This window comes from Solanum tuberosum, unplaced genomic scaffold (assembly GCF_000226075.1).
Source record: "Solanum tuberosum cultivar DM 1-3 516 R44 unplaced genomic scaffold, SolTub_3.0 scf00229, whole genome shotgun sequence".
NCBI lineage: Eukaryota > Viridiplantae > Streptophyta > Magnoliopsida > Solanales > Solanaceae > Solanum > Solanum tuberosum.
In genome coordinates this window covers 357,408-381,837 of record NW_006239154.1, presented here as the reverse complement: position 1 = coordinate 381,837, position 24,430 = coordinate 357,408, and the positions used below count along the sequence as shown (strand labels likewise).

Here is a 24,430-nt window from a genome sequence, read left to right as displayed (position 1 = left end):
TCTTCCAAGGGGAAAGGAGACCTTTAAATGTGATATATATCAATAACTTAAAACATTTCCGAGCTCAAATTTAAAAGTTGTCATAAAGTTACAGTAACATTTGATTCAACTAGAGAAACCTTATATTTGCAAATTGTGAGCTGCAGTAGTGAAGGTCTAATTTATCAATTGGCTAGTCCTTCAGATGCTAAATAGGAAAGTTGAATGCTGTATGCATCTTTGAGCTCAGCTAATACTTCTGCAATACTCGGCCTTCGCAATGCATCCCTCTCCACTGACCTTGAGGCGATTAAAGCAGCTTTTCTCATGCTTTCTGTGTCAAATGTTCCTTTTATGCTCTCATCTACTATCTCAAATGCACCAGCCTGTAAGTACGGCTTTGCCTGAAATTTTCACATTTAGTTTACAACATGTGAGTATTATAGGAAGTCAATGAAATGCTTTTGTGTGTAAAACATTATAAGACTTGTTATTACCCATAGAACTAAATTGAAGGAATCTGGAGACCCCGAGTGGCTAAGTGGTTCTCGGCCACAAATAAGTTCAAGAAGAACGACTCCAAAACTGTATATGTCACTCTTTTCTGTGAGCTGTCGAGTGGAATAGTATCTGAGGACAAGTAGTAAGAGAGGTTTAGGAATTAGGATAGGAAGGACCAAATATTAAACTGGATGATAAATGACTTGAAGCTTACTCAGGGTCAAGATAGCCAGCAGTGCCTTTGACAACAGTGCTAACATGAGTTGCATCTGATTGAGTTACTTGCTTAGAAAGGCCAAAATCAGATACCTTAGCATTAATGTCTGCATCCAGAAGTATATTGCTGCTCTTCACATCACGGTGTATGATTCTTGGCTCACTTCCATTGTGCAAGTAATCCAAACCTTTACAAGTTATATAATCAAACATTAAAAACTATAAAAAACTTAAGTAATGATAATGCCTCTCTTTACTCATACCTTTTGCAGCATCAACTGCAATTTTCAGTCTGCGCACCCAGCTTAGTGTCAATTTCTTGCTCATTGCTCCTGAGACAGTTATTAAGAGTTAGAAAACGATACGTGACAGAAGAGGATTATGGATTTAAAGTGTGAATATGGGTGAGATCACGCGTGACGTACCATAGAGGTTATCAGCCAGTGATCCTCCAGGTAAATACTCATAAACTAGAATTTGTTGCTTTGACTCATGGCAGAATCCTTCTAACGACACAAGAGTTGGATGACTGATTTGTGATAGAAGGGATACCTACAGATAATAAAGAGAGCTCTTGAATCTCTTTTTTCTTTGTAGACTGGAACTGAACTAGCATGGGTATAGTGACGAACCTCATTGATAAAAGAATCAGCACCCAGTTGAGTTTTATCGAATCGAACTTTAACAGCAACTTGTTTACCATCAGGAAGCTTCCCAAGATAAACAGATCCAAAACTACCACGGCCAATAACCTCTTTGAAGTTGTTTGTAGCAGCTTTGATTTCTTTGTATGAAAATACTTTTGCAGCATTCCAGTTTTTCATTTCTGCTGCAGTTCCTAGAATTAGAAAAAAGTGCATGTTTAGAAGCAGATTGATCAATATTCTGAGAAATGTTAAAGAAAAGTTTTGACTTTTTTCCATACTTGATGCATATGTATCTCCACTTTTTCTTCGCCTCATGTACAATAATACTGATATAAAGACAACGAATAGAACAAACACAGCTCCTCCAACTGCACCAAGTATAACTATGAATCGATTATGGCGTTTGTGTTTTATAGGTGCAAAGACAGTGACTTGTGGTGTCTCAATTGTAGGATTTCTTGAGAATTCATTGCATAAAGACATAGTGAAGGAAAGACACAGATTTCCTGATGATCTGCAAAATAGGGCGAAAAAGATAAGCCGAGAAACTGACATGAGAAGCAAAAAACAAAAGACTTTCTGATTTCATACAGGACTTGTAAGCTCTCTCTGTTCAAAGATTGTGGCAGGGGGCCTTGCAGCTTATTGTTTTCTAGGTTCCTGAATGTTGCAGAGAGGTAAATTAGAATAATTTATCACGTGAAGTACTTTAAGAAGTTCAAAATGCCAGTATATATTTTCCTCACTCACAGCAAGTGGAGGTCCTTCAGTTCTCCAACGCTATCGGGTACTGTTCCTTGAAAGCTATTGTTATGCAAGTCCCTTCAACAGAAAACACTAATTGTAAAGACTGTTGAACAGGACTAGCAAGGAAGAATGAAGGAAGTCACTATCTGAATGCAAGCAGTGAGACTTACAAAATTTGAAGGTTTATCAAGTCTTCTAACTCTGAACCAAAAGCTGTAAGTTGATTAAAGCTTAAGTTCCTGCAAAGTTGAGAGCGCACAACTTATTTTAGATAATGCTCTCTCAAGTACATTAACTTAACATGGTAATTCCTCGAGATCAAGTATTACAGCTTCTTAAGATGTTGCAGGCTGCCGATGTTTTGTATCTCTCCAGCGAGTGAAGTATTATGCAAATCTCTGCAACAGGAAGAACCTCAAATAAGTTAGTCAAGATAGCCAAACAATGGCTATTAAGTGATAAGTTGTTAAGACTAATGACTCTTACAGTGATTTGAGATCCAGTAGGTCACCAAATGTTGGGCTGATTGACCTCAAGTTTACATCAAAAAGCTCCCTATATAAAGTCTTAACTTTATTATGTTCTGCTCTTAACAAAAATAAGACCAAGAGAAAGAAAATAAAAGGAAAATGTAGTTCTAGGGTAAACTTTGGCATACAATGAAGTTACGAGATTTGCTTCACATTCTATGTGTTCCCATGATTTAGGAGAGCATGGATCATCTTCCCAATCAAGATCTAGACCAGTTGACTGATGAATAACCTGTAGGGCTGAAACTGCAAGCATAAAAAATGTCAAAAGTTGGTGTGATTGGTTCTAACAGACTCCTTCAAAGGTCGAAAAAACAATAAAACTGTATTAGAACCTGTTGTTGAAGAAGTTTCCAAGGGAATGTCTAGGATCTCATAAACCTCAAGAGCATTGATATATGGATAGTAGTGGACAGTCTTCAATGTGATGTTCAAGCTCTCGATTCCTTTCATTGTAAAGAACAGACTACTGACTTCCCATCGATTAACTGTGTAGTTTGATCGAACAACATGCCCATTTATCAATACATCGAATGAAGGGGAGACAGGCAGAATTCCAGCAAAGTAGAGAACAATATGGTAATCTCCTTGGTGATCAATAGGAAATTTATATGTCATATCACTCCACCGTGCCAAAACTCTTCCGGTTTGAAGAACAGCTGCAGGAGGGTTCTCTTTGAGAACTGTCATATTGAAATTGGCTTGAATATCAAAACCAGAAGACACATGAAATGGGCTGAAATCCTCATCAGCATCCCAAATTCTATCATACTTATCGATCGGGTACCTTTTACATAGCACGAAAAACATCAAATCTAAACAGAAACTAAGGACTAAACAATCGATAAGTCATACATACATAACATAATCGACAAGTGAGAGTTTGTTCTAACCTCAGGGACCAATTATAACCACAGTTGATACGATAACATTTCCTCAGCAACTTATTGGGAAAATCTCCCAAGGCATTGCTGTAAGCTTCTTGAGGAAGTGGCCTAAGTTCAAGGGATGAAATGACTGGAAATCCACCATCTTGAAGAGAGTGAAAACATAAAGACAGAATGTCTTTATCAACTGGCCATATGAACTCTTCGATCCAAGGATCGATATGAGTAAGATTGACATTTGTTGTAATAGCCCTCCCAAGAGAAACAGAGAATGCAGGTGGCTTATTATGTCCATCATAATTCTTATACACAAACTGTGTCCTGACAAGGACCAGGGATGACACATTCTTCACTGGAATCTTGTAACATTTTCTACGTGGCGAATCAGAAAAGAACCTAACTGGGAGAGTAGATGAAGAGGAACCCTCTAGAAAATCAACAGTGGTCATGTTACCAGCTGAGATATAGGCACCATCTGGTGTCCATGTAATGTTGGAGGAATCAACATAGGTAGTATTTCCACCACAAGACAAGCTCAAGAATCCTGCACATTTCACAACATAAGCAACATTTCATCTTAAAACCTTCCATTTTCTTTCAATGTAATGCATACTGATAGAGGCAGATCCAGGATTTAAAGTTTATGAGTTCACATGTGCTGAACACACACGTACATGCAAATATAACTTCAACTTTACACAAGGGAGAAAAGAAGAGATTGAAGAAGTAAAATCAAGAAACCACTAGGCTTTTAACATATATAGTACATTTTGTAGTCATAATTTTAGAAGTACAGTATAAGAATGTTTAAAAGGTTGGAACTCGTAAGTTTAAATCTTGTATCTGCCTTTGAAGCGTACCTTCAGGATCACAAAAAGCAACTTTGATGAAGATAGAAGATAGAAGGAACCAAGAATAGTAACACCAATGCAGCTCCATTGAAGCAGAGGAAGAATTTGCAGGGGAGGAAAAAAAGAGAGGAAGTGAGTAGGAAAAAAGAGAAGAGACAACAAGTCCTTTTCTACTTTCCTTTTCTGTTGCTTTGTTGACAGAGTTGAGTAAAGGGGAAGATGTGATTTTGATAGTCTTTGAAAATGTGTTAACGGCCAAATGATCATAGGGACAGTTAGAGTCTCATATTGACTGAGGAAAGATGGAATGAATTTCAGCAATCCTTTCTTCAAGAGCTAGTTTGGGTCGTTTGGTGTGAGAGATAAGAATAAATAGTCTTGAGATTAAATTTTGATGTCTGTCATGTTGGGGATAACTTATCCCACCATTTATACCATAGTGATGAGGTAAGTTATCCCATATACATGGTGGGATAACTAATCCTAGGATAATAAATCCTGAGATAACTTGATCCCAACCAAACGATCCATACCACAGTTGAACTCAATTATTAAAGAATGACATAGATCAATCTTTCTTAAAGTTTGATTGCATATTTTTTTTAAAATTATCAGTTTAATTTTGGTGGTGTGGACCTCTAGTAAGGGACCACGTAGAAAAATGATTTCACAAAACCACAAAATCTGACCGTTAAAAAATAATGGTACCCAACTACTAATGAAGAACATAAATCATCTTTTTCTCAAAGTTTAATAACATATTTGAACCTTTTCCCTTTATTATATCTGTATATGGTATCAAAATCAAATTTGTCCTTATTTGGATACCACGATATATTGTCCATGCTCCGGTTGGTGGTGTGACTCTACAAGGATCAACTATTAGAGTGGTCAGAATTGTTGAGAATATAATTACATAATAAAAAAAAATGTATTCTTTCTAATAGTTTAAATTAGTACTAGTAAAGAGCAATGATTAATGATGATGACTATTGTCTCTATTGATAAGCACGTCTTTTTATACAAAGAAAAATGAGAGACAATACGTGAAATAGTGTGTCTAATTTCATGCACTCCATACATGATAGTTGTTGCTTCTTAGTGTATACTCAATCATAAGCGTTGCAAATTGTCATGGGTCAAAAATATTTTTAACGTATCATAAAGATTTAAATTCATATTTAATTTGTTAAATAGATATTTACACCAAATAAATAAATGTCAAATACATGTTTTTTATATACATTTTTTAACACTTATGGACAAGTGATGTATATTTTCATTTTGCTTTATTGATTCTAAAAGTTAATTATTTTAATTAGGTGCAAATATTCGACTCGGATAATTAAGTAGTATATATAGTATATTACCTTTTAACTCTTTGAAAATTATCACAACATCATTTTCTAACCAGCACTGCAAGTATAGTTTTTTTCTATGTTGATTTGAAATTTCAAAAGTATCAGTGGATGCGTGTTAGATTTTTCAAAAATAATGTATTTTTGGAGGATTCGATACAAATGCGACATCAAAAGTGAAGAATTGCACGGGTAGCTTTTTTTTCAACATTCCTGGCTGAAATTTAGGGAATTAATGAACTGTTGCTCAATCATTTTTCTTCCAACTTTATTTCAACTTTTTTCCTATTTATGACCATAATAATGCATAGGATGCTTCATGCTTAGAATTCCAGCATTCTCTTATATGATTGTTTTTAGGCTTTTTGCTTTTTCTATATATATATTCAATAGCTTAGCTTTCAAATCAATCTCCATTTTGTTGTCTTCCTCATCAAGGAAAATCAAAATCTCATGGACTAATAAGCATATATTTCAATGAACTTAAAAACACAAAGGTAATATAAAGCTAATCATAGATTATCCATCGACCATGAATATTTTAACGACTAATTTAATTGACAGCACAATCAGCGGGAAATTAAAAAGCACAATAAAGTTGTTTCTCCTCACCACTAAAGCTTGAGACTTTTTGGTGAAGCTTTTACGCAGGTGTTTGGACATGTGATTTTATCTCGTGATTGGAAATCGCGAGATGAAATCAGAGCGCTTGAATATGTAAGTTCATCTCTCAAATTCTCCAAAAAAAAAAAACTTGATTTGGAAATAGATTTCACATTTTTTTTAAAAGGGGTAAGGCACAAGTACCCCTAGATTATGATTGAAATTTCAAAGACACACCTAAATTTAACTAAAGTCCTATTATTCCCTGAACTCATTACACCTCTTGTGCTGATGTGACACCTTCAGCCACCCAAGTTGGTTGTGTTTGTACACATATGTCTGCCACGTGTGTGTATATATTATTTATTTATTTATTTTTATTTTTTTAAATCTTATTTTCTTTAAAATTTCTTTTTTAAAAAAATTATTATTTCCGTTATCTTGTATTTAAATTAAGTTAATACACATTGTTTAGGACAAACTACATAAATCCCACTAGTTTAGATCCTAATTACTAAGATTCCCGATAGTTTCAAATATTACTTCCTCTATCATATTTCATACTTAGGATACATGAAACTGAATCCGCGAGATGCATGTATCTTGCTGAATTTTAAAATAGATGTACATATTTTATTTATTTAAATTAATTGGTTGTAATAGATTTCCTTAATTAGAGGAGTTATTGAGGATTTTCAAAATAAATGTACAATTAATTCTGAAAATTTAAATAAATTAAATCCCTTAATATAAGACAAAAATCAAGGATTATATCTATGTTTAATTTATTTTATTTTATTATATTATTAATAAAAGACAAAAACATGTATTTTGGTCATATAATTTGATTAGTTTCATTTTATTACTCTTAAAATAATAAATTTATTAATTTGATGTATCTATTATCAATATATAATGTATCCAACCAACTAAACAATTAGATACGTGAGTGTCATACAAGTACATTCATATGTATCGTATAAGTATCCAGTATTAATTTCATGTATCTATTTATATGATCTAATATTATTTCATGTATCTTTTATATGTATAATTTGATGTATCAAGTATCAATTTCATATATTATATCCAAAAATATGTATCTCGGATAAATATGAAAATAATTAGATACATTGTAATAACACAACAAAGATATATGATAATATTAAGATACATGATAGAAGATCATACCCTATGACAAGACTCGGATACATGACAGAATAAATTGTGTCAAATACATGCGTAAATCTCCAATTTATTCATTAGATACATACACACTTAATAAGATACATTGATAAAAACTAGATACATATAATCGTATCTCAATAATGTGTCAAATACATGTGTAAATCTCCGCTTATTGAAACTTTTCGATTACGTTCGTGGCTGATTGGGGCATCTTACCGTGGCGGTGTTTGTTTCACCTTTTGATTCATCAGTGTTACTCATTGTGCCTAGATCCGATGGGAGAAGTGACGCGAAGTTTCTTGGTTGATCTATAGTATACAAGGTATGCAACTGATACTATCATCAATGTCGAATTTGATTAATCTATTGGGCTTTAAATCTCTTCTTACAACGATACCCATGTCTCTGTGCGCGAGAGGTGTCTCCCTTGAGAGAAAAAATGATGGTTTCGTGGGGAATTGGTTTGAGAGTGAGAAAATCAAAGGCTAAGAATTTGATGTATGTGTATTGACAAGTTGTAGATTATCCATTTTAATTGAGTGTTTCTTCTCAGTAATTTTGACTCTTCAAGGGAAGAGGAAGACGAAAAAGTTGAGTTTGAGTTTTACCCTAACTCATATTATCTGAGAGAAAGGTATTTATTTCTAATTAAAACACTAATTTTGGAGTTTAAATATAAAGATAATTAATCAATCCTAGTTTTAAGGGATATGAGTACTGATTGTATCTTCAATAATATATGGTATAAGTTATTAAAAGAGGTATATAACATATGTAATTGTTTAAAGATAGAGGTAACCTTAGTATATGTGGTAGTGATGTATATCTAATAAAGTAGTTTATCCTTTTTTTTAACCTTGTATCAATTTTTAATTATTTTTTAAAAAAAAAGAAGATATTCTTATTTTTTTATCTTGTATTTAAATTAAGTTAATACACATTTTTTTACTTTGTATCTCTCTGTTTCTCTTTTACCTTCATTCATTGTTTTTTCTCTTTTATTTTTTTAATGATTTTATTTACTCTTTTTTGTTTTTTTTGTCTTTCGTTTTGATTTGATTTCAAAATTAATTCCAAATGTCTTGTATTTAAGATAATTTAATTTTGAACGTATATCAAAATAAGTAAAGATAATCAAACAAAAACATAAAAAAAATAAAAATTAAATGTTAAAATTAAAGGATACTTTTTAAAAAAATATACATAATTTTTTTAAAAATAACTCAAAGTGAAAGGAAGATAAATTAATTAAAAATGGTTTAAAGTGAGAAGGATTTTAAAATAAATATCATACAAAGAAAGAAATAAAAATAATTCTATATATTTAAATTTTCATATCAATAAATATTATATTAACTAATTATAAAGTGACCAATTAAAAAAGGACATGTGTCCAATTTGTGCACTTATCACTTGTCTTCAAAAGAGTGTGCACATTTTATTCCATTTTAAATTAGTATAGGGGGTAATAGGACTCTGGTTAGGTTTAGGTGTGTCTCTAGAATTTTGATCATAGTCTAAAGGGTACTTGTGTTTTATCCTTTTTTTTTAAAATACAAAAATTAACCTACAAGTATATATTTATTTATTTCATATGTAAACAAAATTTACCATTGATATTGTTACTATTACCAACCTTTGAACTATTTATATTTATATTAGATATAATTATTACTCTCACCAATCAATTTTATAGTTGATATTATTACTCTTAGTCTCTTACCAACCTTTAAATAATTTATATCGAGAAATGCACGCTCAAATATGGAGATTGTTCGTACTATGTGTGTGTTGGGGGGAGGGGGGGGGGATATTAAAGAGTAATACACTACAACTCATGTTCAGTTTTACTTTTTTATTGAACGAAAGTTCGATCAGTAAATGTTTTGTGTTTTGGAATAACTTTGTGTATTATGCTTTTGTTATGAACTTTTGTATATTTGGTAAGATTGTATTAAAAAATGACATTTTCGATAGTTTTCGCAATTTATGGATTTTTTATGTTTATGAGCAAAACATACTGACTTAAAAATTTAAATTATATGTCCAAACAAAACTTTAACTTCATCTTATAATATTTCGTATTATAGTTTTATCTCACGTGATTAAGCGGAAAGTACACTTAATTTTAAAATTCTTCGTTTCTTGCTTTTCAATAAAGTAATTTGGAGTTGTTACCATTTGTATTTGGACAAATCATTTGAAAATCACACCGTTTTTGTTAGCAGTAGAAAAATAATTTGTGTTCTGTCAATTTTTTTCAAAAAGTTCTTTTTTTAGTGATAATTAAGGAAAGAACACATACATCTATTACTTTACAAATAATACTATTCAAAAAGAAAAAGAAAAATATTTTAATTCATTTACATTTTAATACTTATCTAAAAATAAAAATAGTCTTAATTATTTTTATTAGATACTTAAGCTTATGTAATAAGAATACTACTTCTTTAATTTTGTTTGGAAATTGGTAAGATTTGCTAATATAATATAAAGAGTTGGGAAAAGGTCATGGTAAGAAAACTAAAGACGGAGAAGGAATAATATTTTAATGACTGATTTCTCCTTTGGAACAGGTAAAAATAATTTACGCTTCTTTATTTTTGTTTTAAAATCAAATTTCTCCCCTTAACTATGAATAATAGATATTTTCTCCCCTTTATTCTATGTTATATGCATATTTTATCCTCGCTATTTTCAATCTTTCATCTATATAATATTTATTTATTTATTTATTTTGATCTAAGTATTTATAGATTTTTATTTAAGTTCATTAATATTATAAGTAGAATATTTTTTATTAATATCAATTTGTCACAAAATTAATGTATTATTTATGATTATTATTTTAGTATTAAATGTATTAAATATCTATATAGATGCATGTTTTCGTTCTCTTATTCTCTAATGTCTATATAGATAAATGATTTTTGATTATTGTCAATAATAAAATATTTTTAAATTAAAAATTTACTTACAATATAAATAGATAATATTTCAAACATTTGTTATAAAATATATCCCTAAATTGTTATAAATGAATATTTAAATTTTGATTATTTATTAAAATATAAACTTTTTACTCTGTTTATTATTTTATTATAGAACACTATTAACTTATACATTCACTTAGTATATTTTTTACTTATTTTTTCAATAGAAAAAAATATTTAATTTTTATATATAAAATTTGTTACATAGATTAAAAAATAAAAATTCATGATTTTAAATAAGTAAAAAGAGAAGACAAAGGTTGTCACGACTGAAAGTACACCCTAGACGTGACATGCCGCATAGGACCCCGAGAGGCCCTACACAAGCCACTTAGCATACATCATACAAGATAAAATAGAAAATCAAGAGATTTTATAAGACAGTTCAAATCATAAGAGTTGACAAAATGTAGCAGAAGTCTAACATAGTCTCAAAGTCATCTAGTACATCAAGAGTGATTGGGACGTAACACATGCATCACATACAATACGAAAAGGTAAAGACAATAAGCAATAACGGGTTCGGTCCTCGGCACATGAGGACTCACCAATCTTCGAATCTAGTAAAGTGCCCACTAGCCATAGAGATGCGGAGTGGGAATGTCAGACCCTACATTAGTGAAACAATGTAGGCAAAAGCATGTGTTAGCACAAGGAATGTACTAAGTATGAGGGGAATGCAATAAAACATGAGACATGATCATAAAAGGACATAATTGAAACATGGAATACAAGACCAAGTTAAAACATAGTAAAATCATTAAGAAGATTCATAAATCACGAACATGGTCAATGCATCTTTAAATCATAAGGGAAGCTTCATAAAACATTAGAAATCAACTTAGTTCTTTTTGTGGGAAGTTTAGCGTTAACCGACATATAGACCATGCAAGCTATAACATGGAATCCAGTGTCTGCCTCACACCGAAAATGGGTGTCATACTTGCCAAGGTAAGGACCATGATCTTCTAGCTTACGTGGATCCACTAACTAATGTCTATCTAAGGCAATCATCGTTTATCTAAGACAATCATCCCATAGTGGCACATAGGTATGTGATAGGGAGATTGCTACTAGAAACCCGACCTCTAGCTATGGGAGAGCTTCCATCTCATTATCCTCTCGGTACTAAGCATAAATCCCACGAAATAGTTATTAATCTTAACTTATCTTATCATTAAGAGACATGGGTAATCGCCGCTTGTCATATCATCCATGGAAAGGCACAATTAAACAACCAATCCAAGCTAAAAACATCATAGAGTAGCTCAAGGGTATACACAACCTAAAATATTAATGGTAAGGGTATGAATAGCCCTAAAGTATAACGAAGGATACTGTCATACCATTTATAATAGTTCGGGGGTATATTTTTGTCATTTTCCCCTTTAAATTAAATTAATACGTGTCACAAAATGATTGATGCGTGATAACAATTGTTTTAAAAAGGGCAAACCCATCGGTGGCCACCTAAAGTTGGCACTAATTTTCACTTAGACACCTTAACTAAGCTTCGTTCATTTTAGACACCTCATGTCCTGTCTTGTTGTGTCAATTTGACACTTTCTGCTGAGATGGCATAGCAAGTGTGATACACTTACTGGACGCGCGTGAGAGCCTCATTTTACCAAATTTTAATTTTTTTTCTTCTTCTTCTTCCCCATTTTTTTGGCTACCATTTTCCAAGCTTAAACTCTTGCCATGGTGAAATAAATTTGACGATGCCACAAACAAAAAGTGAATTCTAGCGCCCATAAATTTTAAGCTTAAGTACTTTCACTTATTTTGTTGTCCTTCTTCCTCCTCAAAATAATTTGAGAAAATCAACATAAATTTCAAGAAGAAAAAAACACACTCAGAAATGGCAAGAAATCATATTTTCAATTATCAAATCCTACATTCACAACAAACAATTTTAGCGTTCCAATCCATTTGTATGCCTTCTCACATCATAATCACAGAAAAAGTCCAAATCAAGTAGATAAGCTATATAATTTTTAGTAGAAAGTTTGGGACTCCATATTTATGTACCAAAGAACCAATTTTTGACTTGCATTGACCCAGAAATCCAAAAAAAAAAGAAAAAAAAAAACCCCCCAAAAAGGTCAAGCAAATGCATTACCACATTCACCAAATCAAGCATTCAAACATCAATCTATTAGAAGAAAGACGTTCTTATCTCACAACATTCACAAAGTGACAAAAACAAATAAAAAAAAAATCTGGGTGAGAGAGAGGGGTTGGGGTTTGAGGTGGGCGTGGGTAGTAGAGAAGACAATTCGGGGTGGTGTGCGTATGATTTTCTTTTTATTAAAAGTGGTTTTTTTTTTAATTATTTAGTTAAAGAAATGCCACATGTCAATGAGTCATTGGTAGTTTTTTTCCTACTCAAGATTCATCATTTAATTATTATTATTTCTATATATGCCACGTCTCTTTATTTAATTCGTCACTTTGACACGTCATCAGCAAGTGTGTTACACACCTTACAAATTAGGCAGATTGTCGAAAAAGTGTCAAACTGACACAATTGAGGATGACATGAGGTGTCTAAAATGAACAAAGCCTAGTTAAGGTGTCTAAGTGAAAAATGATGCCAACTTTAGGTGGCCACCGATGGGTTTGGCCTTTTAAAAAATTTAGGATTTATGTGATATCATTTCAAAATTGTTTAGGGGTAATAGAATGTCATCATAGTTAAAGTGTTTTTTTTTTAAAATTCGTGATAACTTCATATGTTACTTTATGTCTTTTCTCTAATTAGTTTACAATACATATAGTCATGTTTTATTTACATAAAATATAGCGAAAAGTCATAAGAAGCATACACTGATTATACATTATAGCTTGTCAAAAGTCGTAAAATGTAAACACGGAATATAACATATAGCGTACCTACATAAGAGCTATACACTAACTATATATTATAATACACTCAAAAATCTGAATATAGTTAACTATATATGAAGTATACATTGACTATTTAATCTCAATTAATTCGAAATCACCTCTAAACAGTCCCAAATTTTAGAAATGAACTCCTCTCGTTGTTTTGAATCTTCTGATATATAATACACTCGAATCGATTCACATTTATGCTACGTCGAATTTTTTTCTAAAAAAATGGAAGTAGCCGCAAGAAACAACAGCACAGTATGAAGAAAAAGAAGAAATAGGACCAAGAAGAAGAAGCAAGAAGCAGGCCAAATTTTGTAAGGCAAAGAAGAAGCAAGAAGGATATTTTTTTGGGCATTTGTCCATTGTTTTAACTTTGAAGAAAAGAATAATGAGTAAACTGGACATATCATTGGTAGATGAACCAAAATTGGTGGTAACATTTGAATACGAGTAGGACACTGCAACTCAAAGTCGTTTTGCATGTGGTTTTTTATTTGGACACCTACCGCACCTCTCATATTTATTTGGTTTGGCATTCAATGGCATTGTGGTCGAGTCTTTCTTTAAATCTCGTGCAGGCTGTTTTTTTTATTGGATGGGCCCATCTTTCTTCAGTTAGATCCAACCCCACATCCCTTAAATTTTAGAAAAAGGTACAAATTTTAACCTCTGTTTTAATTATATCTCACAACTACTACCTTCTCTCGCTCTCCACACTCCTCGTTTCCTCCGAACAAGCCCTTTTCTCTCTTCAAGCCTTTTTCACAGGTCTTGAAGAGCCTAAATTTTGATCTTTTTTTGGTTCTTGTTTGTTCATAAATGGCTAAGGTCTACACTTTGGCTGAGGTCTCCCAGCACAACAGCGCTAAGGATTGTTGGTTGGTTATTAGTGGCAAGGTATAATTTCTTGATCTCTCCTATTTCATTATGTTTTCATTGCCTAGATCTTACTCTTTGATCAAATAATCCAACAATAGAAGGAAAAGATTCAATCTTGATTAGTTGTATGTGTTAAAAGATTGATTTTTTATCAAAATTCTGTTATGCTTTCTGTTTTTTTCTTTCTTTCTAGACCACCATCTTTTATTTCTTGTTTTTATGTGGAGGCAGTGGAGTTTTGAAGTGGGATGGGGTATGATCTCATCCTGTTGTCGGGTTGTTTTTGTTGGTTGAGGGCTTGCATTATTTGATTTCATGAATTAATGGGTAGTTTACTTGATTCCCTCAATGTGAATTGCAACATATCTATGTCTTTTTATTAGGAATTGCAGGGAGATAATCTAATAACTTGAAACGTTCAGTCTTGGATTTTGAGACGTGAGTGGTAAATATTTGATTATTAAACACCACAACACTGAAGCTCTGACTTCCTCTTCAGTAGCTTCTGAAACAGTTGGCAAAATTCTTCATTCACTACTGCTAGAATGCAAAATTCTTCTCCTCCGTTATTGAGGGGTGGGGTGGGGGGTGGGGAGTCATTGTCTATGGTTTGTATTATTTGTTGAATATTTGATGGGCACAATTGGTTGCTAATAACTTGAATTTTATTATTGCAAAGTAAAGACCCGCTTCGATCTTACAATTTTTACACTCAATATTTCTTGCACTCACAATCTAGCAACTCTATTTGTTCCTCGCTCTAATTTCTCACTTGTTCACTCACTTGTTACTTGCTTCAACAACATAATTTACTTGAGCACACTACAAACCTACATCGCAAATGAACCACCTATAAATATAGGCCATGATGGAAGAATCTAGCTAAGCATATTTACTACTCTATTCTAAAATGTTCCTTCAACCATTTATTTCTAAAACTACCCTTTCTAGAATATTTCTTGACTTTTTTTTCTCTAGAACACTTATTTTAGAGATCTTCCTTCATTTATTTACAACTCTTTCACTATTCTAGATTCTTTATGAAATATCTTAGATACTAATTAAATTGGTGATGAGTTCTAAACACTCCCCCTTAACACCAACTTAATATGTTCTTTGTTCCCATTGTGAGCTATTCCTGAAACTCTGCAAGCATCATGATGTTCATGCCCTTTGAGAATCTCAACCTCAGTCGGGCTACTGTAGTCCTTACTCTTTGGACCTTCGTCAAAGGTAGTAGTCTCTTTGATATTCACCACCTCAATTAACACTGCATTTATATATTTGTTGTTTGGGCGTTCCGGTCGTGTCTAACTTCTTAGTTGAGGTCGCAGAACTTCTTGGACTCCTTTCAACTCTTCTGGGGTTTCATGTACTCTAGTTTGCCATGGGCTCTTATTATCTTCTTTTGAAGTTATCTCCTTTGTATGTGATTTGTGTTTTTCACATATCTCTTATTCTGATTCTGCCTTGCTTCCTTGTCCTTCTCCTTCAAGTTTAAGTTGTAGCTCTTGCTCTAATTCTTTCGAATCTGGTAGGAGACCTATTTGTACCACCATGTTAGTGCTTCATCAAATACCACATAAGTTGTTTCGGCTGGCATGACATAGATTGACTGTTAAGCTTTTTCCCTCGATGATTGGTATGCTTGTAACCTTCATCTTTCAATATAACTTCATTTTGAAGTTTCACTTATGCCGAGTTGTGACGAGGCACAAACATTGTCTTGCCAACTGGAGTTATTTGCATTTTTGAATGATTTGTGGTCACCTTCAATCGGCTTTATATTCACTCACTCATGCTGATAATCTTTTCTCATCATCTGTCCTGTGATTGGAGCCATCCCGAGTCAACGATCCGATCTCATGTTCATAATCGACCAGTTTCTCACTTAGAGTTGTAAGGGTGAGCTCATCTTCTTCGTTAGAGTGAGAGTGACAAGTTCTTCCTATTGATTGCTTTCTTCAACTACATAAGAGGTTTCGAAATCCCAAGTTTCTTCCTCATCTTGCTTGTTTTGAGTTGAAGTAGCTATGTTACGTTCCACTTTCCTTATACCAAAAGTCTCTCTAGCGTAGTATCCTTTCTTTCCACAATTATTGCACTTCTCCATTTTCCGTTAGTGAAACCTTGGTTCGTCTGCTTGTTATGTCGTGACTTCTTTGATATTGATTCTTATTGTCTTCCCTTGGGGTGAGCTTCTCTCGTTTGTTGAAGAGCACCTTATCTTCATCTTTTATAGAGAGACTTGATAGTGACTTTTCTAAATCATCTTCATTTGCCAACAAAAACTTTTCTAAATCATCTTCATTTGCCAACAAATTTATTAACTTAGATAAAGTTGGTTCTCTGGACCACCCTCGTATGACCATAATTATGCTTTTATACGCCGATCTTAAACTATACTTTGCTGTTGATAATTAGTTTTTGTGGAGCAACAAAATGCTGCATTACTTTGAGTGGTTGGCATAAATTGCACCTTGTATTCCATGTTACCTCACTTTTAATATTCCTTTTTTCCCTTGCTTCTTCTATTTCTTCAAAAAATTCTGTTTACTATTTTACAGGTATATGATGTGACAAAATTCTTGGATGACCACCCTGGAGGTGATGAGGTTCTGATATCTTCAACTGGTAATATATTTTGATATATTCTTTCCTGCAACTAGAATTTTAGTGGTTTTGGTTTCCAGGGAAGGAAAAGTGAAGTTAGCCGGATAGCTGAGGGATAAGTAGGAAATACTTTCATCCAAATTAAGTCAAGCAAAAAGGTGTAGGAAACTTGAGGAAAAAACTTTGTTTTATAATTTTTCCTTCTCTTTTTTTCTTTAGTATGCAAGAAATGACTTCATTTTCCTTATTTTACTGTAAATTCATCAAAAAGTACATTCTTTTGGAGCTTTCGTGGCATCCAACTGAAGCTTTACTGATTTGATGTTGGAGTAATTTCTCAAATCTTAGATGTTGTTATCTGTAATGTAATAAAATCAGAGTTGTAAAGACAAATATCAATCACTTCTATATTTTGACATTACCAACTTATTAGACAAGCTTGATATAAAGAACTACAGTCCTTTAGAAGACAGTGGTGAGCAGTTCCTGATTATTTGTGCAGGAAAGGATGCGACTGATGATTTTGAGGATGTTGGCCACAGCAGCAGTGCTCGAGCAATGTTGGATGAGTACTATGTAGGTGATATTGATTCAGCAACCATTCCGACCAAAACCAAGTATACTCCTCCCAAGCAGCCTCAGTACAACCAGGACAAAACATCAGAGTTCGTCGTCAAGCTCCTCCAGTTCTTAGTTCCCCTGATTATTTTGGGTGTGGCTTTTGGCATCCGCTTCTATACCAAACAGTCAGCAGCTTGAAGATGGAGTTCATGGGGAATACATAGTAAGTGTGGAAGAGAGAAAGCCAAAAAAAATTTAGGGGTGGGGGAGGCTCTTCGTCATCTGAGCAAGTCTTGTTTAAGTTATGGGGATAGTAAGAAACTCTCTTTTGTAGTGATGAACCCTTTCTCAGATTAGATATGGTCTTCTTTTAGTGGTACTCTTAAGATTTTTTGTTTCTGCAGTTGATAGTCTCTGCAAATTGAATTCCCTGTTTGGGTATTGATTTATTAGGATATTTCCTTTTTATTTGGCATGCCTACCTTTTGAAACGAGCAAAAAGCGTGGTTGATATGTTAAATTTTCACAAGATCCTCCAGAATGCTTGTTAACATTACAACAACAACATACCCAGAGTAATCCCATAGAGTGGGGTCTAGGGAGGATAGTGTGTATGCAAACATTACCTCTACCTCAAAGGTGAGGTAGAGGCAGTTTTTGATAGACAAATGTTAACATTCTGTTTTGAGAGTTTGAGACAAAGTACTATCACATATGGCTATGGACACTGCAAACAGGCTTGGACCATTCGAGTTCTTACTGAGAGTTTATGCTTTGTTGTTTTAGACATTGTTGTTATAAAAAGTTCAATCTGTAACTTCTGTTTTCTCCCTTGCCCTTTTTTAGCATTTTCTTCACTTAGTTCGACACGTAGCAGAAGGTTAAATCAGAGTTTATTTCAGAAGTAAGTTGAAAAGTGTTTTCTTTTATCAAGAAAAGAACAAAAGGAGATGTTTACTAAATGGTAAGTGTGTGTTATGGAGTCGCATAAAGTAGATAATAACAAGATAACTAACTGGCTCGTGAACTTTGAAGACATCATTCTATGTTACAGATTATGCAGCATCAAAGTATACAATAATGGATCTTAGATACCACTAATAGAGTCATTATGAGATCATATTATCCAATTACAAGTATCTATTGGGTACTGTTGATCAACAAGGCCACCACTTTTTCCTATGTCTAATTCTTGTGTTCCCCTCCACCCTTTTGTCAGGTTTTGAACACACATATTATAAGATTGGTAATTTGGGTAATCAAGTTCCCTCCCCTTTGGTTATTTTTTTGCACAAGCTTATCAGAAAGTCCAGAAATAAACTGACAAAATGGGTATATCAACAAGAGAGGAAGGTTTACTAAAGTTAGTACATCCTGGTAGGCGTGTTGAGACTCATACAAAGCCTATTATTGCTGCAGAAGTACTCAAGAAGTACCCGAGACACTGCATTGCCCGTCCTGATGTTTTCAAATTTCCCTGGATTGTTGTTCGTCCTGAAGCAGTTCTGCTTCCAGGCAAAGTGTTCTACATAGTTCCTAAGAAGACAATTTATGATCTTTTGAAGGCCAAAAGGCAGCAGAATCAACTTATGCCACTAGCAATCCCCACACTCAACAGTTACGATTCCCACGATTTTACTTCTATAAGTACTAGTCAAACCTCACTTCTCAGGGAAAACCAATTCCTCAAGAATCGTGACAATCGTCCTCTTAATGTTCAGAATTTAAATCTTAAGGAAAAGCAGTCCCTGAAGAAGCATGTAAAGGATAGTGTCTCTGATTGGAGCTCATCGTTCGAGGGAATTAAGTCCTTGAAGAATCCTGGAAAGCATCCCTTTCCTCATCGAAACTCGCTCCCCAAGTCAACAGCAGGAATGACTCCAAAGCACCTTACACATGGTAAGCACCCCAACAGGCTTCAGAATTCTCCTTGGTATGTTGCAAGTTACGAGGATGACGATTTTAAAGAGAATAGAAATGGACCTGATAACTTCTCTCAGCAGTCTATAGATGATTCATCCTTTGACAGTACATTTATGCACTCTAAAAGATATTACAACAGCAGCCATAGCCATTCTCCAGCATCACGAGTAGCCAACCACCGTTGTCAGTATACAATATGTTCCAACCAAGTTGAGCTGAAATCTTGTTTGAGAAAGACAGATAGTGAACGAGGGCATCTCAATCTGAGGGTGACTTTTGGCATGCCAATTGTTACTAAACAATGGAAGAGCTACTTCCATGTTATTTGATGAACTGAATATTACCATTGAGATTCTTAGAATATCTGTGAAAAAGTATTTGAAGAAAGGAACAAAAAGTAGGAAAATTATGAAACAATTTGCCTAAAGAGGGAGCAAAAATATGATTGAGATGAAAGTTAGTTGTCACTTGTCATCAAGGGACTTCTTTTTGTTTATCTTTTGAGAGAGGAAAAGAGTAAAATGAACCATATGGAAAACCTGATAACATCATAGCGATACATCTAGAAAATGAATAAACTTTCATGCATTTAGTCCATTTGTTTGGAGACATGAAAATGAATTGCTGATAGTGAGAAAAGCAAGAAAACCGAAAGAATAGAAAGATAAATCAAAATAAAAACAAGTGTATTAGTCATATGGCTTGTGGAGGTTGGTTTTTCGTATGAGTGTTATAATTGTCCAATTTCTGTAGATGAGATATATCAATGTGTATAACTTAAACATCCTTCTGGAGATCAGAAACTCAAAATTTACGTTACTTGAATGAAAAATGAAAAATCTGACTTGCTAAAGCATATCTCTAAAGCTCATATACAAGATCTGAGGACAGAAAAATAGAGAACAGAGATTACAAGTACTATTTGCACTAGGAGCAACCAAAACCTATCCAAGTAACTTTAAGTAACAGGAAGTTTGTCTGTCATGTTCTTTCAGTTAGCTTAGAATCAGTAACTTGTGACCTCTTTGAGGGGGAACTAGACTCCCTGGAAGAACTATGTCCAAAGATGTTCAACTTCCCAATCTTTTTCGTGAATGTACTCATGAATCTCCGCGAGTTAGATTTTTCCATATTTTTCTTCATACAAACATGATCTTTCTCCAGGTCATTCAATCTCATCCTCATTCGTGCTAGTTCAAGTTTTAGTTCCTTATTTTCTCGTCTTAGAGAAGCATAATTATCCCTGGGAGACATAGCTGCACTTACAGCACCACTATTGATCCTCCACGATTGGTGCATTGGTTTATGATCATCATCAGGATAAGAACAAAATAAGGCATTTCGAAGCCTCATTTGCTCAAAGTAAAGAACCTGTACAATTGATTGGAGTGGGAGGCGTTCATTTTGTGCAGCGTGTGCTCCAGATTCTTGTGAGAGTTTCTGAAAATCAATCAGCTTGCATAGTCTCCTCCTGTCTGGATCTGATAAGGCCTGATGAGCCTGGAGTATCCATGGGATGAACATCGATAATTAGTCAAAAGTAATAACTTAAGGAACTTCCTAAGGAAGCTCTATGACTCGGTTAGTAATATGAACTTGTTAGTTTAGAAGATTCTGTTAAAGGAAACATCCTGAACTCTGTGTAAAGTACTTAATCCTCTTCATAGAAAGTTGTGTATCCATTTTAAGTCATTAGCAAATAGATTAGTAAGAAACAATACCTTATTGTAGTTTGGAACCATATTCATTTAAGTCATTATAAACAGGTAGTTTTCAAAGATAGAAAGAACCATAAAATTTTAAAACTTGTACTCAAACCAATAAAGTTTTCTGAGAAGCACATTTCAAGCAATTGGTTGTACATACTTTGAGGTAGACATCGATTGCTCGATAAAGTCCATCATGGATGGTACGAGCATGTGCTGGTAAGCTTTCAGCAATTGCTATGAACTTGTTCAGCTTTAGGTTTGCATCAGGTGCAATTTCAGCTAGGTAATTGTCCACCAGTTTTGCGACTTTGAATAATGCAGTTTGGGATGGCGAAGTAGGGCTATCAGACTCAAACACTGAGACATCATCCATATCTTCATCACTATCCTCCTGTTGAGAAAAACTAACCAAGATCCTATGCACTGTGTCGACATCAAATAATGTTTCACCAGCATTATGAAAAGAAGGAATGAGAAGATCATTGAGAGTAGCTATGTCTAATTGAGATCCTATCCGCCTCTCAAGATCAAGTCTACAAGCAACTGTGCAATCAAGCATCACAGCACTTCTCAGTAGCCCAAAAAGAAAGGTTATGGGAACAACCAATTTCTCAACAGGCATAAGGCTAACAATCGTCTCGACCACAACTTTTTCATGGTCATTTGAACCTGAAACCACATCAACTTTTGGTTGGGTCGACTGATTCCAGGAAGTGGACTTCTTTGTCAACTCCTTCTGAGCATAGTTAACTAGTGAAGCTGCAATACTTTCAGGCCTAACACCACGACATTTCATTGCTGTTATGACTCGTTGATACAAGTCAATACGAAGAACTGATAAATCCTCTATCCACCAGTCTCCTTCACACTTAGCCTGGCGATTCATATGGAGTCTACCAGAACTACTATATTCCAAGCGCGAGAAGCTTGAAGCAATCTGCTCCACACAAGCTTTAGAGGCTATAGCATCAATGCATCGGATAACTACTTTCAGCTCATCAGCCAAAGGGAGCAGGTTTTCACATTGTTTAAGAACTTCAACACACATTTCAAGATTCTTGCTTACAACAACCTCGAGATACTCTTCAGCTCGGGAACCAAGGTTATTTTTCGAATACTCATCAGTCATCTCAAGATAATCAGACACACAACAAAGCTGAGCAACATTTGCAGCTGTAATCTCAAAGTTAACTCCATAACAAAATTTGGCTGCTAGCTCAAATGATTCAGCTCCACCTGGTAGACTAAGTAGTTCAATCATCGATATATCAGAATCCCTGTGCCCTGCTACAAGCTTCCGAATTCTCCCACTCCTCGATACAAGAGGAAACTGCATCACATGTTTCTATGTTACAAGCCTTACACTGTAGTCTACGAACTTTGAATCAGTTTAGTCATGAAAAGGAACAATATAAATCACCTCCCCCAAAAATAAAGTATTTTGAGCTACAAACAAGACACACAAAAGAGAATTACCTTATGCAATGAAAATGTGCCTCCATCTACTACAATCATTATATCACTGGGAACGTCTCGAAACACCCTAAACAAAGATCAAAAGTTTGATTAGCAATAAGAAGAGAATTAACATGATGTTCTAAAAGCACAAAAATCAAAACACAAACCATTCATTATATCTCTGGTGCCGTGAACACTTGGCGAGCGCCAGCTGAGAGTGATGTTTATCCATGGAGATTAGTGAAAAAACTGCAAGTTTGAGAAACAGAAAGGAAGAATGTGAAGGTTGTTAAAGAAGGCAAAGGGAACAAAGACACAGTGTAAAATATTGATGTTGATCTACTTCTTTGGCCATTTTTGCATCAAACTATTTGTGCTCAAATCATAGATTAAAACACTTGTCCAAACTAATGGGCCTCTTCTTGTGGGTCATGTCCTTGATAGTACCAATAATTTTTTTAAAAAAAAACACCCCCATTAACTCTCTAAATTTATACCATTTTTATATTCTTATTGCTGTTGAATCAAGTTATATAAATTTGATTGAGTAGCAGAAAAAAGGAAGAAGAAATTTATGGAGTTTGATTCAGTTTAAAGAAGAAAACAGGGGAAATAAAGCGGGAAGAAAAAAAAAGGTCGTTATTCTGTTTTGACATATTTTACTCTTTGTCCCTTTACTTTTATCATTGCCGCTTTCTCCTTTTTGACGCAATTCTTAAAAGAAAAAAACACATTAAATGATTTTCTTACTACTCACTATTCTAGATTCGGGTGTAAAAATCAAACTCAATTCGTTCAAATCCGTCCACTTCATTCAAGTTTCGGCGAGGTATTGATTCACAAAAATTGGGTTGAGATGTAGCTTAAATTGAGTCATGAGAAATCTTGTCAAAATATTTTTAAATTTTTATTTATTTATTTATTTAATATGTTATATTTAACCATAATAGAAAAATAATAATTTTATTAGCTATTAAAAATTTATAAAAGAACAATTAAAACTTAGTAAGAATTGGATAGATTGAATTATAAATTTTAGTCCATTTCAACACAAGTAGCTTTTCGGCGGGTCAATAACCCTATCTATCAACTCAACCCAATTCAACCCGTCCATTTGACACCTCTGCTCAACTCTAACTCGAGACTTTTGCGTATAATAATAAAAGAATTATACTATTCTACGGAACTTGTGGTATATTTGTATTATCCAAAAGAAAACGAAAGAAAATATTTAATATACCAAGTGTTTTTTTTTCTTTGTTCAAGTTTAACAAGTGTTATGATAATTCCATGTGTTTCTCTTTGTAGATTAAAAAACAAGCAATGACAAAATTTTGATCCATGAACTGAATAATTAAGTCCAAAAATAATTAAAAGAAAAAAGAATAGTATTAACTATGTATATATATTTTTAAGTTGATTAATTATTGAAGATTTGGTGTTAAAGAGTCAAAGCTGAGATAATACGAAATCTAGCTGTAGGAAAATAACTTGCTACCATCCAAAGGGCAAAAAATTGAAGCCAGTGGCTGTGGGCTGTAAACACAAATAATTGAAAGAAAAAAAAAAGTTCATAATATTGGAATATTTATTATAACTAAAATGATCAAACCAGATGGCATTTGGTCATGTGATCTCTTTGATTGTGACTTCTCAATTGCATATCACAACCTTACTTTAGTGGGGTACGATAGTTTTGGGCTCCTATTTTTTCTTTTTTTTAAAAATAAAATAAAAATAATATTATTATTATTATAAAAAAAATGGTAATTCAAGAAAGGAAGAATTAAAAAATCACGGTGGGGTATTATTAAATGAGCGGTATGGTGTCCAAGCTAATCGGACAACTTTTTTTTGTTTTCGCCTGGTTTGGAACTTGACTAAATTCA

General features: G+C 33.6%; 3 protein-coding genes across 5 annotated transcripts; 1 reads left to right on the top strand and 2 right to left on the bottom strand.

Annotated features, from left to right (window-relative positions):
* Positions 1-39: 39 nt before the first annotated feature.
* On the bottom strand, positions 40-4,609 carry LOC102586519 (probable LRR receptor-like serine/threonine-protein kinase At5g48740). The gene is made up of 16 exons (XM_006356714.2): positions 4,368-4,609; positions 3,514-4,051; positions 2,956-3,407; positions 2,749-2,866; positions 2,577-2,645; positions 2,420-2,488; positions 2,261-2,329; positions 2,094-2,165; positions 1,935-2,003; positions 1,622-1,857; positions 1,329-1,534; positions 1,122-1,248; positions 960-1,028; positions 695-884; positions 477-609; positions 40-383 (listed from the first exon to the last, which is right to left on the bottom strand). The coding sequence occupies exons 1-16, from the start codon at positions 4,444-4,446 to the stop codon at positions 165-167; spliced, it is 2,715 nt and encodes a 904-aa protein (XP_006356776.1). The 5' UTR covers positions 4,447-4,609; the 3' UTR covers positions 40-164.
* Positions 4,610-14,065: 9,456 nt separating this feature from the next.
* Positions 14,066-17,932, top strand: LOC102586188 (cytochrome b5). Its single transcript, XM_006356713.2, has 3 exons — positions 14,066-14,295; positions 16,845-16,911; positions 17,393-17,932. The coding sequence occupies exons 1-3, from the start codon at positions 14,218-14,220 to the stop codon at positions 17,647-17,649; spliced, it is 402 nt and encodes a 133-aa protein (XP_006356775.1). The 5' UTR covers positions 14,066-14,217; the 3' UTR covers positions 17,650-17,932.
* A 2,241-nt stretch (positions 17,933-20,173) lies between these two features.
* LOC102585851 (BTB/POZ domain-containing protein At5g48800) lies at positions 20,174-23,189 on the bottom strand. Of its 3 annotated transcripts, XM_006356712.2 has the most exons (4): positions 22,709-23,189; positions 22,560-22,626; positions 21,241-22,413; positions 20,174-20,874 (listed from the first exon to the last, which is right to left on the bottom strand). In XM_006356712.2, exons 1-4 carry the CDS (start codon positions 22,771-22,773, stop codon positions 20,356-20,358), a joined length of 1,824 nt encoding a protein of 607 aa, XP_006356774.1. In that variant the 5' UTR covers positions 22,774-23,189; the 3' UTR covers positions 20,174-20,355. The 3 variants fall into 3 exon arrangements, with proteins under 3 accessions (XP_006356774.1, XP_015168582.1, XP_015168583.1); XM_015313096.1 differs by lacking the exon at positions 22,709-23,189 and having other exon boundaries at positions 21,241-22,454; XM_015313097.1 differs by lacking the exon at positions 22,709-23,189 and having other exon boundaries at positions 21,241-22,447.
* Between the last annotated feature and the right edge of the window lie 1,241 nt (positions 23,190-24,430).